The sequence below is a fragment of the Microtus ochrogaster genome, unplaced genomic scaffold, assembly GCF_000317375.1.
Source record: "Microtus ochrogaster isolate Prairie Vole_2 unplaced genomic scaffold, MicOch1.0 UNK74, whole genome shotgun sequence".
Lineage (NCBI taxonomy): Eukaryota > Metazoa > Chordata > Mammalia > Rodentia > Cricetidae > Microtus > Microtus ochrogaster.
In genome coordinates this window covers 1,584,717-1,601,130 of record NW_004949172.1, presented here as the reverse complement: position 1 = coordinate 1,601,130, position 16,414 = coordinate 1,584,717, and the positions used below count along the sequence as shown (strand labels likewise).

Sequence of the window (16,414 nt, the reverse complement as noted above, 5' to 3'; positions counted from 1 at the left end):
GAATGAGCAGTCTCCATTTACAAAACTAAAAATAATACCTTACAGGATTGACCACAGGGTGATTTTATGGGCTCGTTTTCTCCACTGAAGTTCCTTCCGCTCAAATGACCCGAGCTTGTATCAAGTTGACAATAAAGCTACCTATCACAGCTGCCCAGAGCTTCAAGAGGCTCCTTTTCCAGGATTCAGACTCTCTCCTCCTGGCTCCCAATCTCCCCACTCCTGCATCTCTTGCTTCTCCTATCTCTCTCAGTTTTGGCCATCACCTGCCAGAGATACCATGGGGCCTCTCAAGAAATTTCATCTTCAGCTCCTTGGAGCCTTAGGCCAGGGACTGTGCAGACACACACACACACACACACACACACACACACACACACACACACAGAGAGAGAGAGAGAGAGAGAGAGAGAGAGAGAGAGGATCATGCAACACTCTTCTCTTACTTAAATGTGAATACATTTACATATAAATCTAAGAACATACAGATAGGCCTCCTCAATTTAAGATTATATATGCAAACACACTCCCAGATATGCAAAAGTAGGTTAGAAAGTAATCTAGACCCTAACACAGAAACATCAAACTGCATTTTCATATTAGAAATGACTTTTTATATATAAAGCACATAGTAAACATGCACAGGGCCGTGTCCGAGAAAATAAACAGACAGAACTGAGCTGGCATATGTACACTTACCCTAAGAAATTAAGACACATTACTCCCTATGCCCTTTGTCCTGTGTATCTGTTTCATGGTGTTCTAGGGTTAGGGTGGAGGTAAGAAGATAGTGAGTGAGCAGGTCACTGCCCAATCAGGAAGTATGGTAATCACACTCCTGGACAGTGAGGAGACAGGAGGTGGGAACAACTGAAGTTGCTCAACTGGGTGAAAATCCAGGTTCAGCATAAAGTCCTGCTGGAGTGTGCAGTGAAGTCGACAGTGCTCAGACCAGGACCATGGAGCCCAGTGTCCTGCTCCTCCTTGCTCTCCTTGTGGGCTTCTTACTACTCATGATCAGGGGCCACCCAAAGGCTCGTGGTCACCTTCCACCAGGACCCCGTCCCCTGCCCCTCTTGGGAAACCTCCTTCAGATGGACAGAAGAGGCCTCCTCAACTCCTTTATTCAGGTAAGACATGCACATGGCCTTTGCCATATGGGATTAGTTGCATGTTTGCTCCTGAATATCACTCATTTGGGGTGAAGAAGGAACTCCTTTCAGGCAGTAGGTTCAGGTGGGAAGATTGCTGAGTGAAAGGTGAGGTGCTGGTTGGTGGTTGATGGTGCTCAGGTTGACAGGTGTGTCCTCGCTGTGGGACAGTGTGAGACACTGTGCTTGGAGTGTGAATGGTGTTGGGGTGTCATGGCATGCACCAAGGGCTTACAGTTTTCCTATCTGATATTTCTTTGTTTCAAAAGAGAAAGAAAAGTGTCACAGGCACCCACAGATAAGAGATTAGTCTGCTGTATTCAGGAACAAAGGGGATGAGAGGCAGGTCAGGAGGTGGGGTAGACAGGGAGTGTTTATCAGTTATAAACACAAGGACCACCCAAGAAGCCAACCCTGAAACCATCTCTAGTAGTCTTCACAATTGAGATTTTATGTTCAATTAACGCTTCTTTATTAATAATCACTTAGCACCTGATTGGCTCCAGTTCCTGTTTAGAGATCTGATTTAGTGACAGCAATCTCAACTCCTGCTACCTCTTTGATTTTAATATATCACCCACCTGGACAAATGGTGTATTCATTTGGTTTTTTTTTTTTTTGAGAGAAGATCATTCTTGTTTCTCAGGCTAATGATCCTTCTGAGTTAACATCTCACATGCTGGATTTAAAGATGTGTGGTACACCTGGCCACAAGTGTTTTAAAATAGTGTTCCTTAGATATTGGAAAGGTCAAATAAAATCATATTTATTTTTTATTCTTTTTGTTTGTTTGTTTGGTTAGTTGGTTTGCCTTGTTGTTGTTATTTTCCTTTTCTTTTTTCCTGTTTTTTTTTTTTTTTGAGACAGGGTTTCTCTGTGAAAGTGTCCTGGCTGTCCTGTCACTCACTCTGTAGAGAGACTCAAACTCATCAAGATCCACCTATCTCTGCCTTCTGAGTGCTGGAATTATTTTTTATTCCTTGAAAGTCTAATTCCTTCATTTCTCATTTTCCTCTCCTCTGTGTCTGAAGGCCCTTCTTACTTGGAGGTAACTATGGTTGCCTGAGTGAGTATGGATGTGGGGGCAATTGAGTTGAAGGTGAGCAACTTATGAACAGCTACATCATTGAAGAAAGTGGCATTTCTCCCAGCATACTTAACTGCCCAGAGACTCAAAGAGAGGGCTGGTGACATCCTGTCATGATAGCATGACATGCTGCATCTTTTCCTTGTAAGGATAGTCATCATGTCCTGCAAACAAGGTTTCCAGAGGTTGACAATGTGCTCTGGGAAGGGAATTCCTAAACTTTATAGAACTCCTTAAAGAACTGTTCAAATCCACAATCCAATGGACGTGGCAGTCTTGGAGCTGAACTGACTTCCATGACTGTCAGGAGATAAGAGTATGTTTATATATGTATAATAAACTCATAAAATTCAACTACACAAGTTATCTGCTCATTTGGGTGATATTGGATACAAGCAAAACAATAAGATGTAGGAAAAAGCTGCTTGTTGGTTCCTGGCTGCTCAGCCCCAAAATAATCACACCAAAACTGTACTAATTAAATTACTGTTTGGCCCATTAGGTATAACTTCTTATTGGCTAACTGTTCCATCTTAGTTTAACCCATTTCTAGTAATATGGGTATCCCCATGAGGCTGTGGCTTCCCAGCTAAAGTTCCGAGAGTCTGTCTCCAGAGGCTCCATGGCTTCTCCCTAACTCTGCCTTCTCCCTCCCAGTGTTTGGTTTTAGTTTTCCCCACCTAGATCTGTTCTATTTTACTATGGGCTTCAGACAGTTATTTTATTAACCAATGGTATTCACAGCATACATAAGGGAATCCCACATCAATAAGAATTTTAAGATTGGTTGAGTGTTCAGACAGAATTACATAAGAGACAGGACTTGAACAAACCACAAAGACTTTCTAGAAGGATGACAGGTATGGAAAAGAAGCCATTCCTGAGCAGCAGCTGGTATTAGGAAAAGAGTAGAACCAGATGGGGGAGATCATGGTGTGACAGGAAAGAGGCCGGCACTGAATCTCCAGGTCATAGCAATGAACTGGCTTGGTGTGAGCCAAAGATGGTAAGAACTGAAGTGATTCAACTAAAGGCAAGAGAAAAAATCTCTCACGTCTTCATCTCTTTTCTGTTTCTACAAAAAAATTAGAGAGGTTAAATTCTTTATAAATTAAAGGCTTATCCTACTCAAACTTGTGCAGTGTGACAGTGTAAGATCAAGCAGTCCATTCTTCCAGCCTCTAGTGAGAAAACGTCTTATGTGTCACAATGCAGGAAAGCCTGTAACATGCAGAAGAGGCTAATCATGTACAGTGGCCTTGTTTTGTACTAATCCATTCTCTGAGAATCCAGTCCTCTCTGTGAGACCAGCATTAACCTATTCTATGGATCTGCCCCCAAAGACCCAGTGCCTCTCACTAGGTTCTAGCTCCCCAGGGCTCTGACACTTCTCAACACAACCATATTGGGGACTAAATCAGCAGCAGAGAATCCGTGAAGGCATAGCACATGGAACAGGCAAGAGGAAAGAGCAGCTGGGCCAGACAGATGCCTTTGGATATCAAGTGGTGGTGATATCCTGTGGTGAAACCCAGACACAACCAGGTTGGCTCTCTTAAGCGTGTTGTGGATGAGCCAGGAGCCTGACTCAAATACAGCTGTTAAAGGCTGTGTCAGCTCCATAAGGTCCAAACCCATGTGCAGCTGGCAAGCCCTTTGGAATGTTTCTTGAAAAATTCTCTGGTGGCTCAAAAAGCTGAGATCTCTTCTAGGCATCTGTGTTGATGTAAGATGGTTTTGTGGGCTTTAATCATGGTGTGTTTATTACAGAGACTGAGTCTTAATGACAACATTCTTTTGGCCAGTAGTAGAGACAGAAAGGAGCTGGACCATCAAAGCTACTAATAGGATTAGAAATCGCCAGCATACTATAGTGTCAAAATAACACGTTAATTTTTCTGTAGTGATGAGGCGGGCCTCTTCCCACCGCCCAACTCCCAGCCACCGGCTAGCTTATGCCCCCAAATAACACACAAATTTTATTCATTTAAACACTGCCTGACCCATTAGTTTCAGCCTCTTTTTGGCTAATTCTCACATCTTGGTTTAACCCATATTTAGTAATCTGTGTAGCACCACAAGGTGGTGGCTTACCCGGAAGATTCTAGCCTACATCCACCTTGGGTCAGAGCTTCATTGCATCTGCCTCACTTCCCTTCTTCCCAGCATTCTGTTCTGTCTACTCCACCCACCTATGTTCTGACCTATCAGGCCAAGCAGTTTTCTTTATTAATTAACCAATGAAACAACAGATAGATAGAAGACCCACCTACATCATTTTTCTTTAATAAATCAACTCTATTATTGCTGCTTGGGGAACCTGTCTCCCAAAGCATAGGGCTCCAAAAGAAACAATGGCATTGGCATGACCTAAGATGTATCTACCCAAGGGAGCTAGGGAGAAAGACACACTCTCTCAATGGTTTCCTTCTTTATTCTCTATTCTTCTTGTCTTCTGTCTACTGTATACCTTTTTCTATGGCTTATATAACCCAACAAACTTCTCAGGCAGTATAGGAATCACAATGTGGTTACATTCTATATTTCAATTGAATGATTATAAGAAATACAGGTAAAACCATGTTTTTTATCACCTTTACATGACTGAAAACAAAGTCATCCCAGTATCCCACTTACATTTACATCAAGTAACTTGTTAGATTAACAGAACAGGAGCAAGCAGAAAGTATTTTATCTCAGCCAACTCTTTTGTTTGCAGGCTACACATTGTGATTACAAAGAAAAACAGCAATCATTCTATTATTTATCTTGATGGACAATTTTATAAGAAATCATAAAGGAATCGCAAGTCTAAACTTTTATGTGTGAAAACCAGTCAGCTGTACTTTAAATCTTTAGGGTGCATATTCACCCATCAATAGTTTCTTATATCAGGACATATAGGGCAGGAACGAGTATAAGGAGTTAACTGTCACCTTTGATCACCAATCAGCCCTAGCCAGGAAAGTGTGTCAGCCAGCAGCAGTTGGGCTGCCTTGTGTTTTTTTACCCTAACCTTGTGAATCTGCAACTCAGCTCTGTGTTTTTCTGAACATTATATTGTTTTCTGGGGCTTTTTATCTTAAGGCTGTTATCAAAACATATGATTTAACCTGAAATAGTTTTAAAGTTTTGTTTTGGCCCAGCGGTGATGGTGCACGCCTTTAATCCCAGCACTCGGGAGGCAGAGGCAGGCAGATCTCTGTGAGTTTGAGGCCAGCCTGGTCTACAAGAACTAGTTCCAGGACAGGAACCAAAAAGCTACGGAGAAACCCTGTCTTGAAAAATTAAAAAAAAAGTTTTGTTTTGGCTAATGGTGCACACATAAACTTGTGACTGTGTCTTTTAGCATCAAATTGAAGAAACTTGAGCCAGCCTGGCTCCTGGGAATCTATTGTTTCTCTTTATCATTAGCTTGAGCTACGATCTATACAGCTACATAAGTGAAACTCATAGGTGTTGTGGATGTCACAGCTCAGGAGTGTGGGTTCCCATGGGTCTGTGAAATGAAGACTCAGAGATGCCTTAAAAATGAATTTAGCCTTTCTTGGCTACAGGGCAGGTCAGTCTTTCTAGAGACCCTACAAGACTGATCCATCAATACTCAACATTCAGGACTCAACCTTCAGGAATGACTGTTTTCCCTTTGCCCAGGGCTCCTTTATTGTTCTCCAATTTTCACCTAGCAAGTACATGTCCATATCCTCAAAACATCCTGACTGGGCCTCTAAAGAGATGATGCAAAAAAATAATTACCTGATTCAGGACAAACCACTGCTTTCTGGGTTTCCTTCTAACCATGTTTTTCATAGGCTTTGTACCCATGGGAAACTCTCAGACAAAGGGCAACAAGAGTTAAAAGAAAAAAGGTTAATTGCTAATAAAAGATGGATAAAGCTAGGTGCTAGCACTCTGGAGCTGGACCAGGTGTAGCCCAGCAAGAATGCTGCCACACATAGGCCCTAGCTCTGTCACATTTCCTTATATTTACTTTTCTTCACCACTGCGAATAAGTTATCATTGTTATATCAATTAGATAGTACAGTTTAGGGAAGTATCATCTTCTTGACAACTCACAGATAAGAATTGCCCAGTAGAATGGAATGTTTTCATGATATAAACACACAACTTCACAAACAGTGGGGATCTCTCCACAGTCATTCACACAGTGCCAGATAACAGAAAAAGACAAGCAACAGAGCCGGGCGGTGGTGGCGCACGCCTTTAATCCCAGCACTCGGGAGGCAGAGGCAGGTGGATCTCTGTGAGTTTGAGACCAGCCTGGTCTACAGAGTTAGTTCCAGGACAGGCTCCAAAACCACAGAGAAACCCTGTCTCGAAAAACCAAAAAAAAATAAAAAAATAAAAAAAAATAAAAAAGACAAGCAACAAGCATGAAAAGGCACAGCAAAAACAAAACATGCCCATGAGTCTGTGATCTCAGGGTCTTGCCTGTCCAACTTGGCCCATGAGAGAGTTTCTCCCCACTGAGCTGATACCGTGGGTTTCAAATGCCACCTGACCTCTTACATGGCCACCAGCACTCTATGTAATGATGCTATTATATTGGGTGAACATTTTTTTCAGCCTCATCCTAAAAATAAATCAGTCCTCTGCTTCCCCATTTCTCCCTTGTTCCTCTTTGACACCAGCTCCATGTCGCTCCCTGACCCTGTTCCCCTTCAAGTCCTAGCACCCATAAACAGGATTTAATGAGGCACCACGACAGATGGGATAAGTTCAGGTACAGAGGTACGATCATGATAGAGAGTCTGGTCTTATTTTCAGCAGCAAGGGTACAATGAGGTGCTTGAGGAAGGTTCAGGGTATTAAGTAAGGTGTGTTTCAGTGAATGCAGTGATTTGGGTTGTAGTGAAACCGTTCTTATGGATGTAAGAGCAGACGTAGGGAACCAGGAGGGGGCTTGCAGAAGGAAGTGCACAGCATTTTAAAGAAACCTTAACAATAACTTTTAAACCACTCTTATTTATGACCATGTCTGTCTTGTCTGTGTGAGTATATTGCTAATTGGGGACACAAACCTATTCATGGAGGCAAAGACCAGAGGAGGGTGCCAGGTGTCCTCCTCTGTCAATCTGTCCATTTCCTCCAGTCAGGCTTCATCATATTCTTCATATTCGTGTTTGTGTGAATGTGTTTGTGAATGGTCCTTATGCATATCTGGTATCTGAAGAAACCAAAGAGGTCATCAAATCACAAAAAGCTGACATTCATGGCAGTTTTTAGCTATCTGACATGGGAGGTGGGACAAAACTCAGGGCCTCTGCAACAACAGCAGTGCTCTTAGCCACTGAGCTACCTCTCCTCTTCCAACTATTAAGTTTTGAGTTAAGATGTTGTTGGACACTGAGTCACTTCTCAAGAAGCCCAACTCCATGAATTTTTTAAATGAGCACTTTCTTACCACTGATGTTTAACATCATGACTGGTCCCTGTCTCAGCCCCTTGCAGTCACTACCTCCCACTATCCTGACACACCATCAACTGCATCTGTGTTTGAACATCATTTAGATGAAGAAGATGGAAACAAAACTGGCTTATATGTAGCATTAAGTTGGCAAGTTTCACTTCCACCATTGATCTGGTCTGAGGTTTGTAAGTACATTGTTGCATAAGATTCGATGCTGTGACCCCATCCAAAAACATAAATACATCACATCAAACATATGCAGAGCTTTATCTTAGCATTGTCCCCTAAACAACACTGGACACTGACCATTTTCATAGCCTTCCATTTCTATTAGCTGCAGTGCAATCTAGAGAGAGTAAAAGTTACAAAAGAGGGAGGGTTATTTGCAAACTCCACACGATGGTCCTCAAGGGCTCTGAGCACTGGGAGGTTGTCATGTTTCTGACACCAATTCCCTGTAGATGCCCTGATGGTTGCATGGTTGGGTATTTCCCTAACTGTCCAAACTGCAGTCATGACTCACATTCAGGACCACTACTAGGTGACTATCACTTTCCTTCCCATGTAAACCAGTGGGTGGGTTAGGGCTGTTCTCTCTGAACGTTGTCAGGAGGCATTGGACAGGCTGAAGCTGGACCACAGGAAGCATGGTTCACCTGGCCAGACTGAAGGGTATGGGCACAGAACTAATGCACATCTGCATCCACATCTGTATCTATTATTTTTGAGGTAGGGTCATGTGTAAGTGAGACTGGCTTCAAACTGTATGTGCAGACAAGGATGACTACTGGTTCTCTAGTCTCTACTTCTCTTGTGCCAGAATTATAAACAAGTGTTGCCCTGTCTCCCTACTCTACAGTGCTGGTATCCTGATTAGAAAATCCAACCAATCGGTGCAGACCCTGCCTGTCTGGTGAATTAACCCTTCACCTCTTAGGTCCTCAGGAGAGAAAGGGTGGCCAGCAGAGGGGTTCCTGTTAATCAGTCTGTGTCTAGGTGTTTTCACAGTGTAACAACAAAGTCTGCACCAACTAACCACAACCCTTGTACCCTTATGCTTGGCAGCTTCAAAAAAAATATGGAGACGTGTTCACAGTGTACCTGGGACCGAGGCCTGTAGTCATGTTGTGTGGGACAGATGCCATAAGGGAAGCTCTGGTGGACCAAGCTGAGGCTTTCTCTGGCCGGGGGACCATTGCTGTGTTTGACCCAACTGTACAAGGACATGGTGAGATACGGGACAGGATGGAGTGGAGGATGTCATCCAGGAAGTTGTGTGAGAGGTGGAGCCAAATATGTGGGGAAGAACTCAGGGTCTTTGAACTTCCCTTGTAACCCATCAATGCTTCCCCTCCATTCCTAGGTATGATCTTTTCTAATGGGGAACGCTGGAAGACACTTCGGAGATTCTCTCTGGCCACCATGAAAGATTTTGGGATGGGCAAGCGAAGTATAGAGGAGCGGATTCAAGAGGAGGCCCAATATCTGGTGGAGGAGCTGCAGAAATCCCAGGGTGAGTTCCAGAGAATGGGAAGAAAGAAGATGGTGACACAGGGACCTGAGTGCAGAGCCTAAGAAAGAGAAAGAGACAGACAAGGGTAGAGAAACAGACAGGCAGACAGACACGCACGCATATACACACACACATGCACATAGAGAGGGAGAGATACACAGAGACAGAGTGAGTTTGGGGATGAGATACAGACAGAAGTGGAAAGAGATTCACAAGGACAGGAAAGAAATTTGAGGTATTTTGTTTCCAAGCACATACTGCCCATGGTGGTCACTTCCCTTCAGAAAATCACTCTGTGAGTTAATTTTCTTCATCAATTGGATAGTTTTGGTGAACACACATCCTCTCAGAACTCAGAAGGTGACAGAAGATGGCCATGAGCTCAAGTCTAGCCTTGTCTACATTTTGAGGTCCTGCCTTTGATGTGGCTGTGGCTGAGTTGTGGAGAGCTTACAGCACCATATGCAGTGGGCATGGTCCTGCATGTGTGTAATCCCAGCACTCCAGAGGTAGAGGCAAGAGAGTGAGATTTCCAAGTTCCTCTTCTATTGCACATAGAGTTCAATGCCACATTGTCTTAACCTTTGTCTTTGCTCCCTCTTCTGCCCATGGTCTTATCAAAGACAAACATAGATGTTAGTTCAATGAAAGGGAAGTGAGCAGGAGGGCCTGCAGATGTGGTCTAAGCAGGGAATTGTGTTTTCTTCCATGTGATTGTCCTGGTGAACAGCAGTGAACACACAGAGGCTCATTCGATAGAACTCAGAGGACCTCTGGGCACTTTAAGGTTCTTTATACCAAGGTCACATTGGTACACAACCATGCTTGCACCTCCATTTCTTTACACTGGCTATTTGCCATCTCTTATTGACCTTTCTTAAGATATCTGAGGATTCAGTGAGGAGACAGGAGGTAAGAAAGTTGCAGAGGCTGAGAAAATGATGGGAGAAAGTCAGTGATGGAGGGACCCAGAGGGAGAGACGTGAGCTCCAAGGCTGAGAGTGAAGCTGTTGAGCCCCAAGGAAGGATCCACACAGGATCAGAGACCACAGATAAGCCATCCTTGGGTGAGGGACAACAGTGCCCCAATAATTTTGGACTGACAGTAGCCCTCCAACAACCAGGGTCCAAGACTGAACCTGCCACACCAAGGCAGTAGGCAGCAGGGGCTGATGGCTTCTGGAACACCACAGAGCTCAGAAGTGACAGGAAAGATGGAAGAAGTCAGAGAAGGGATGAGGAAAGTCACAGAAGGGTTGGAAGAAGTCAGAGAAGGAATGGAGGAAGTCAGAGAAGGGATGTAGGAGGTCACAGAAGGAATGCAGTAAGTCAGAGAGGGAATGGAGGAAGACTTGCAGATGGGCACGAAGTGTGCAGGGTTTGTAAATTCACACAGCTATCCATGAACCCTTCTGTGCACCATTTCTGCCCGTGGGAGTTAGCTGTCAGTTCAGAGCCAGGATAGTACAGGTGTAGACTGACTGCACTCACTCTATGACTTGTTCCTAGAATCCTAATTCCAGTCATGATTAGCTGAGTTGCTTTGTGAAGGTGTCTCCCCTTCTGTGTATATGAATAGCATCCCATATTCTGTACAGTACTGAGGGGAGATAAATAAAAGTATGCGTGCATCTCTGAGTGAAGGGTCCAGACTCTTACGTGCTTCATATGAGCAAATGTTTGTTGAGTAGTGAGTGGTAGGGACAGCTTTACAGAGATGGAACTGGAGCCAAATATTTCCCTAGTTCTATATCCCTGTCTCCTGTTCTGCATCCTCACCCTCCAGGAGCTCCCCTGGATCCTACTTACCTCTTCCAGAGCATCACAGCCAACATCATCTGCTCCATTGTCTTTGGAGAGCGCTTTGACTACAAAGACCGCCAGTTCCTGCACCTACTGGATGTGATCTATCGGACCTTCCCGCTCATCAGCTCATTCTCCAGCCAGGTCAGTAGGTGGGAAGAGAGGAGCATCCAAGGCAGAGGAAAGAAGAGGCTGCTCTGTGGGTGAAGAAGGCGGTGTCTTAGGAATGGAAGAAAGGCAGAGACAACATTGAGAAGCAAGGAAACTTGGGCTCCTGGAGGGATGGAGGGAGAAACAGAGGAAGAGAGGAATGTTAATCAGGGTGGAGAGGTCTTAATGCAGAAATATTGAATCATCCCAACATAAGAAAATGATGAGGTGGGGGATGCAGCTGTATCTTAAAGGACAGAGGAGATCATAGTTTATGCATGAGCCCTGAGTTCATCTCTAGGACTTGGTGGTGTACAATACATAAAATATCAGAATTTCGGTGGTGGAGGCTGGAGCATTAGAAATCTGGGACAATCCTAGGCTACATGTTGAATTTAAAGCCTGTCTGGCATTAATGTGTTCAAAACACAATACCCCACAATTTAAAACAAATTAAGACAAAACAAGGGGGATTGGGAGAGAGAGCAGAGAAAATTGAAATACAGAGAATGTAAAATGAAGGTTAGAGACTGATTTGAAGATACAGTTCAAGGCATGGGTATGTATGGCACGCATGTGTGGGAGGTGTGTGTGTTCTTTTGTGACATCTGTCTACCTAGGAGCACTGTCCACTTCCTGAGACCTGCTAGTTCCAGTTGACCTCCTCAGCCCTTTTTTCTTACAGGTGTTTGAGCTCTTCTCTGGCTTCCTGAAGTACTTTCCTGGTACCCACAGACAAATCTACAAAAACCTGCAGGAAATCCTTGACTACATTGGCCACAGCGTGGAGAAGCACCAGAAAACCTTGGACCCCAACAATCCAAGAGACTTCATTGATACCTACCTTATACGCATGGAGAAGGTACGTCCTGTGTGAATGAGAGGGGATGGCTGAGAGTGAAGGCTGAGGGTGTGAGTGGAGGAAAGGGGGGCAGAGGATGGGGAGGAGAGACAGGAAATGGAGTAGAAGAGATGCAGAAGTGTCTGGAAAATGATGAAAATAAAAGGAGGAGAAAATGTGATATGGAGAAAGAAGGGTGGGGAAGAAACACAGAGTGAGGGACAGAAGGCAGGAAAGACCTCAGAGAAAGAAAGAACCTGGGAGACAAACCATGCTAAACTACAAGAGAGCAAGCACAGCAGAGAGAGAGGGCAGAGCAGAAGCCAAGTGACATTGTCGAGGACTGGAAAATGCCATGTGGTCCAGATAGTGAGACAGAAGGACAATTCCCAGAATGTGTGCGCATCTCCCTGCAAGTTTCCAGTCACCCCTGACCCTCCCTTCTCTCTCCCATCTGGAACCAGGAGAAGTCCAACCAACACACAGAGTTCCATCACCAGAACCTCATGATCTCTGTGCTGTCTCTCTTCTTTGCTGGCACTGAGACCAGCAGCACCACGCTCCGCTTTGGCTTCCTGCTCCTGCTCAAATACCCCCATGTTGCAGGTGAGCCACAGGCGGCCAGTTGGGGAATCTTCTAGCTTCCTTTTTTTGCAGAGGTTTGTGAGGATGAGACATGGGCCTCTTACATCTGGAGCTCTGAAGGCTTTGGTCTACTTCTAACCTAAGGCAGTGCTGTGAGTGGTGTGTGAATGAACCCTCAGCTGGTCCATTTCCATTGTTTTCTGCTATAACTTGAAGGTTGATCCTTCCATCCATCCATCTACCTACCCATCCTTCCTTCCCTCCTTTCCTTCTGTCTTTACATCCATCCGTTCACTCTTCTTTCTGTCCATACTCCTCTTCATCCATTTATCCATTCTATTCATTTACCCATCCATTATCTACCCATCCATACATTCATTTTTCCATACACACCTACTCACCCACTTATGTAATCCTCTGCCCATCTTCTCTCTATCTATACATTATTAATCCTTGGTTCTTTCTTCTCTGCTTCACCTAAGGGAATATATTTCATTCATTTATTTGGATTAATCACTTTGCAATTTTTATTTTTTTAATTTAATTTAATCTTTAAATAAAACAAACTCTCCTTTTCATTTAGCATACCAATCCCAGTTCCCTCTCCCTCACCTCCTCCCCTCCCTTCTACCTATCACCTCTCCACCCCTCCATCCATTCCTCAGAGAGGGTAAGGCACATTGCTTTGGAGAAGGTCCAAAGCCCTCCCTACTATATCTAGGTTGAGCAAGGTATCCATTCAAAGAGAATAGATTCCCTAAAAGCCCACTCAAACAGTATGGATAACTCCTGGTGTCACTGCCAGTGACCTGTCTGTCTTCCCCAGCCATATAACTGTCACCCATATTCAGAGGGACTAGTTTGATCCTATGCTGGTCCCTTCCTTGTTTGACTGGAGTTGGTGAGCTCCCATTAACCCAGGTAAACAGCATCAGTGGGTGTTCCCATTATTGTCTTGACCTCTTTGCTCATATTCTCACTCCTCCCAATCTTCAACTGAACTTTGGGAGCTTAGTCCAGTGATCTGCTGCGGGTCTCTGCCTCTGTTTCCATCAGTTTCTGGATGAGGTTCTATGGTGATATTTAAGATATTCATCAATCTGACTATAGGGCAAGTCCAGTTTGAACACCCTCTCCTCTATTGATTAGGATCTTAGCTGAGGTCATCTTTGTGGATTCATGGGAATTTCTCTAGTGCCAAGTTTCTTGCTAACTCCATAATAGCTCCCTCACACAAAATATCTCTTTCCTTGCCCTCATCTCTGTCCTTCCTCCATCTTGACATGATCTTACAACAGTCAGAATGGCTAAGATCAAGAATACTAATGAGAGCTTATGCTGGAGAGGATGTAGAGTAAGGGGAACACTCATCCATTGCTGGTGGGAATGCAAACTTGTACAACTACTCTGGAAATCAGTATGGCAGTTTCTCAGAAAATTGGGAATCAACCTACCTCAGGACCCAGCAATACCATTCTTGGACATATACCCAAAAGATGCCCAATCATACTACAAGAACATTATTTCAAACTATGTTAATAGCAGCATTGTTTGTAATATCCAGAAACTGAAAACAACCTAGGTGCCCCTCAATCAAAGAATGGATAAAGAAAATGTGGCACATTTACACATTGGAGTACTACTCAGTGGGAAAAAAAAACAATGACATCTTGAAATTTGCATGCAAATGGATGAAACTAGAAAAAAAAAACATCCTGAGTGAGATAACCCAGACCCAGAAAAATGAACATGGTATGTACTCACTTATAGGTGAATACTAGCTGTAAAACAAAGGATAACAAGCCTAAAGTCCCTATCCCTAGGGAAGCTAAGTAACAAGGTGAACCCTAAGAAAAATATGCATAAATCCACCTGGAATGGGGAAATAGGCAAGTATGCCTGACAAAATTGGGAGCATGAGGGTGGGGGGAGAAAGGAGGCTAGAAGGGGAATAGTTGGAGAGAAGGGGAGAGGGAGAAGAAGTAGAGAAAATGGGTAATTTTTATTCTATATCACGGCTGCTTGAGTGGGCTGGCTGTCTTTGATTCCTTGGATCATTCATACACAAATCTGCTCATTCCTTAATCCTTCCACTGGCCTTTGAATTCACCCTTCACGTGTCAATCCACTCCTTCATGTATGCATTTAATAATGCATTCATCTGTGATTTGCTTATCATTCAATATACCTACTTGTTTATTCCTATATTTGCTCATTTATTCATTCATCTATTCCTTTGTTAACCTAACATCACTTCATTATTGGTTAGTTATGTTCACTGATTCATTTGTGTATGCACCATTTTTGACTTGTTAATTAATTAATACAGTGAGTGAGAAGTGGAATATGGACATCTACTTTTCCTTTGTTCATTTCACTCACTCTGCAACCTTTCCTTTATTAACCAACCCATCGATCACTTGGTTGACTTACACACTCACATCCAAAGAATTTGAAATTGATGTGATGTTGTTGTGAGTTTGTCTGCATGGCTCATGTGTGGAGGTGGGAGGACAACTTTGTGCAGTTGGGTCTCTCCTGCACATTCCCATGTGTTCTGATGTCAAAGCCAGGCTGTCAGGATGGAAACCAATGCATTTGCTGACTGAGCCCTTTCATTGGCCATCATATTAACCAATGTGTTCATATTCTGTTCATACACAGATTAATTTACTTTCCTTTTATTCCTGAGTACAAAGCCTTATATTGTTGGCCTGCATTTTTAAACTTTTTTTTTACTAATGTTCATTGCTGTTTTGTCTGGATATATTTCTGTATGAGGGTTTGGATCCCCTGGACCCAGAGTCACAGACAGTGTGAACTGCCATGAGGGTGCTGGAAATTGAACCTGGGTCCTCTTCAAGAGCGGCAAGTGTTCTTAACCACTAAGACATCTCTCCAGGACTCTGGCTTTTTAAATATAAATTGCAAGCAAGAAATCTGTCTGTCTGTCTTTCTCTCTGTATGTTTGTGTATGTGGGGGGGTGTCTGTGTGTTATGCAGAAACACAAGTTATAACATTACATTACAATTGGGGAAAATTCTTACCATCTTCCACTCCAGCCCTCACTCAGACTGATAGACAAAAAGAGCCCTTTGAGGTGGGTTTTCCTTTTCTCTCTTTTTATGAGCAAGGTTGGAGCTTTGGAGAGAGTCTCTAACATAGCCCTAAGTATGGCTGGAGAAAGGCGCGGGTATGCGTGTCCCAGAGTGCACTGTGATTTTCTCAGCAGAGTCTCCTGGATCTGCACTGTTCCTAAGCTATTGGCTCACAGAAATCAGGGTTACGGTGCATTGCCTCCATGAACAGGGCAAGCATTGTCTGCTGTCTCCCTTTTCTGTGCAGAGAAAGTCCAAAAGGAGATCGATCAGGTGATCGGCTCACACCGCCCACCATCCCTTGATGACCGCACCAAAATGCCTTACACTGAGGCTGTTATTCGGGAGATCCAGAGATTTGCAGATATTATCCCCACTGGAGTGCCGCACAAAGTCACCAAAGACACTTTGTTCCGAGGGTACCTGCTCCCCAAGGTGAGACCAGCTGTGATTCCACATCTCTATGCCATGATTATCCTCCACTCTCCCAATCACCACCCTCAGCCTGTTTGTGGTTTCCCAGCATTCTGGGGTTCCCTAAGACTAACTGCCTGCATATGGAAATCAGCATATGCTAATATCTTTGTCTCTCACAATGTCTCCTAGAACACTGAAGTGTACACCATCCTGAGTGCAGCTCTTCATGACCCACGGTACTTTGAACAACCAGATGCCTTCAATCCTGACCACTTCCTGGATGCCAGTGGGGCTCTGAAGAAAACTGAAGCATTTATGCCCTTCTCTATAGGTGAGA

The 16,414-nt window shown here is 43.9% G+C and overlaps 1 protein-coding gene across 1 annotated transcript in view; it reads left to right on the top strand.

Moving 5' to 3' along the window:
• The first annotated feature begins 949 nt into the window (after window positions 1-949).
• The window catches only part of LOC101996958 (cytochrome P450 2B2-like), a 27,959-nt gene continuing 12,494 nt past the window's right edge, over window positions 950-16,414 (top strand). Inside the window, exons 1-8 of the mRNA XM_013354848.2 lie at window positions 950-1,130; window positions 8,735-8,897; window positions 9,033-9,182; window positions 10,969-11,129; window positions 11,821-11,997; window positions 12,441-12,582; window positions 15,908-16,095; window positions 16,267-16,408. Coding sequence (XP_013210302.1) covers window positions 960-1,130; window positions 8,735-8,897; window positions 9,033-9,182; window positions 10,969-11,129; window positions 11,821-11,997; window positions 12,441-12,582; window positions 15,908-16,095; window positions 16,267-16,408 — 1,294 coding nt within the window. The 5' untranslated portion in view covers window positions 950-959. The remainder of the gene's footprint in view (window positions 1,131-8,734; window positions 8,898-9,032; window positions 9,183-10,968; window positions 11,130-11,820; window positions 11,998-12,440; window positions 12,583-15,907; window positions 16,096-16,266; window positions 16,409-16,414) is intronic.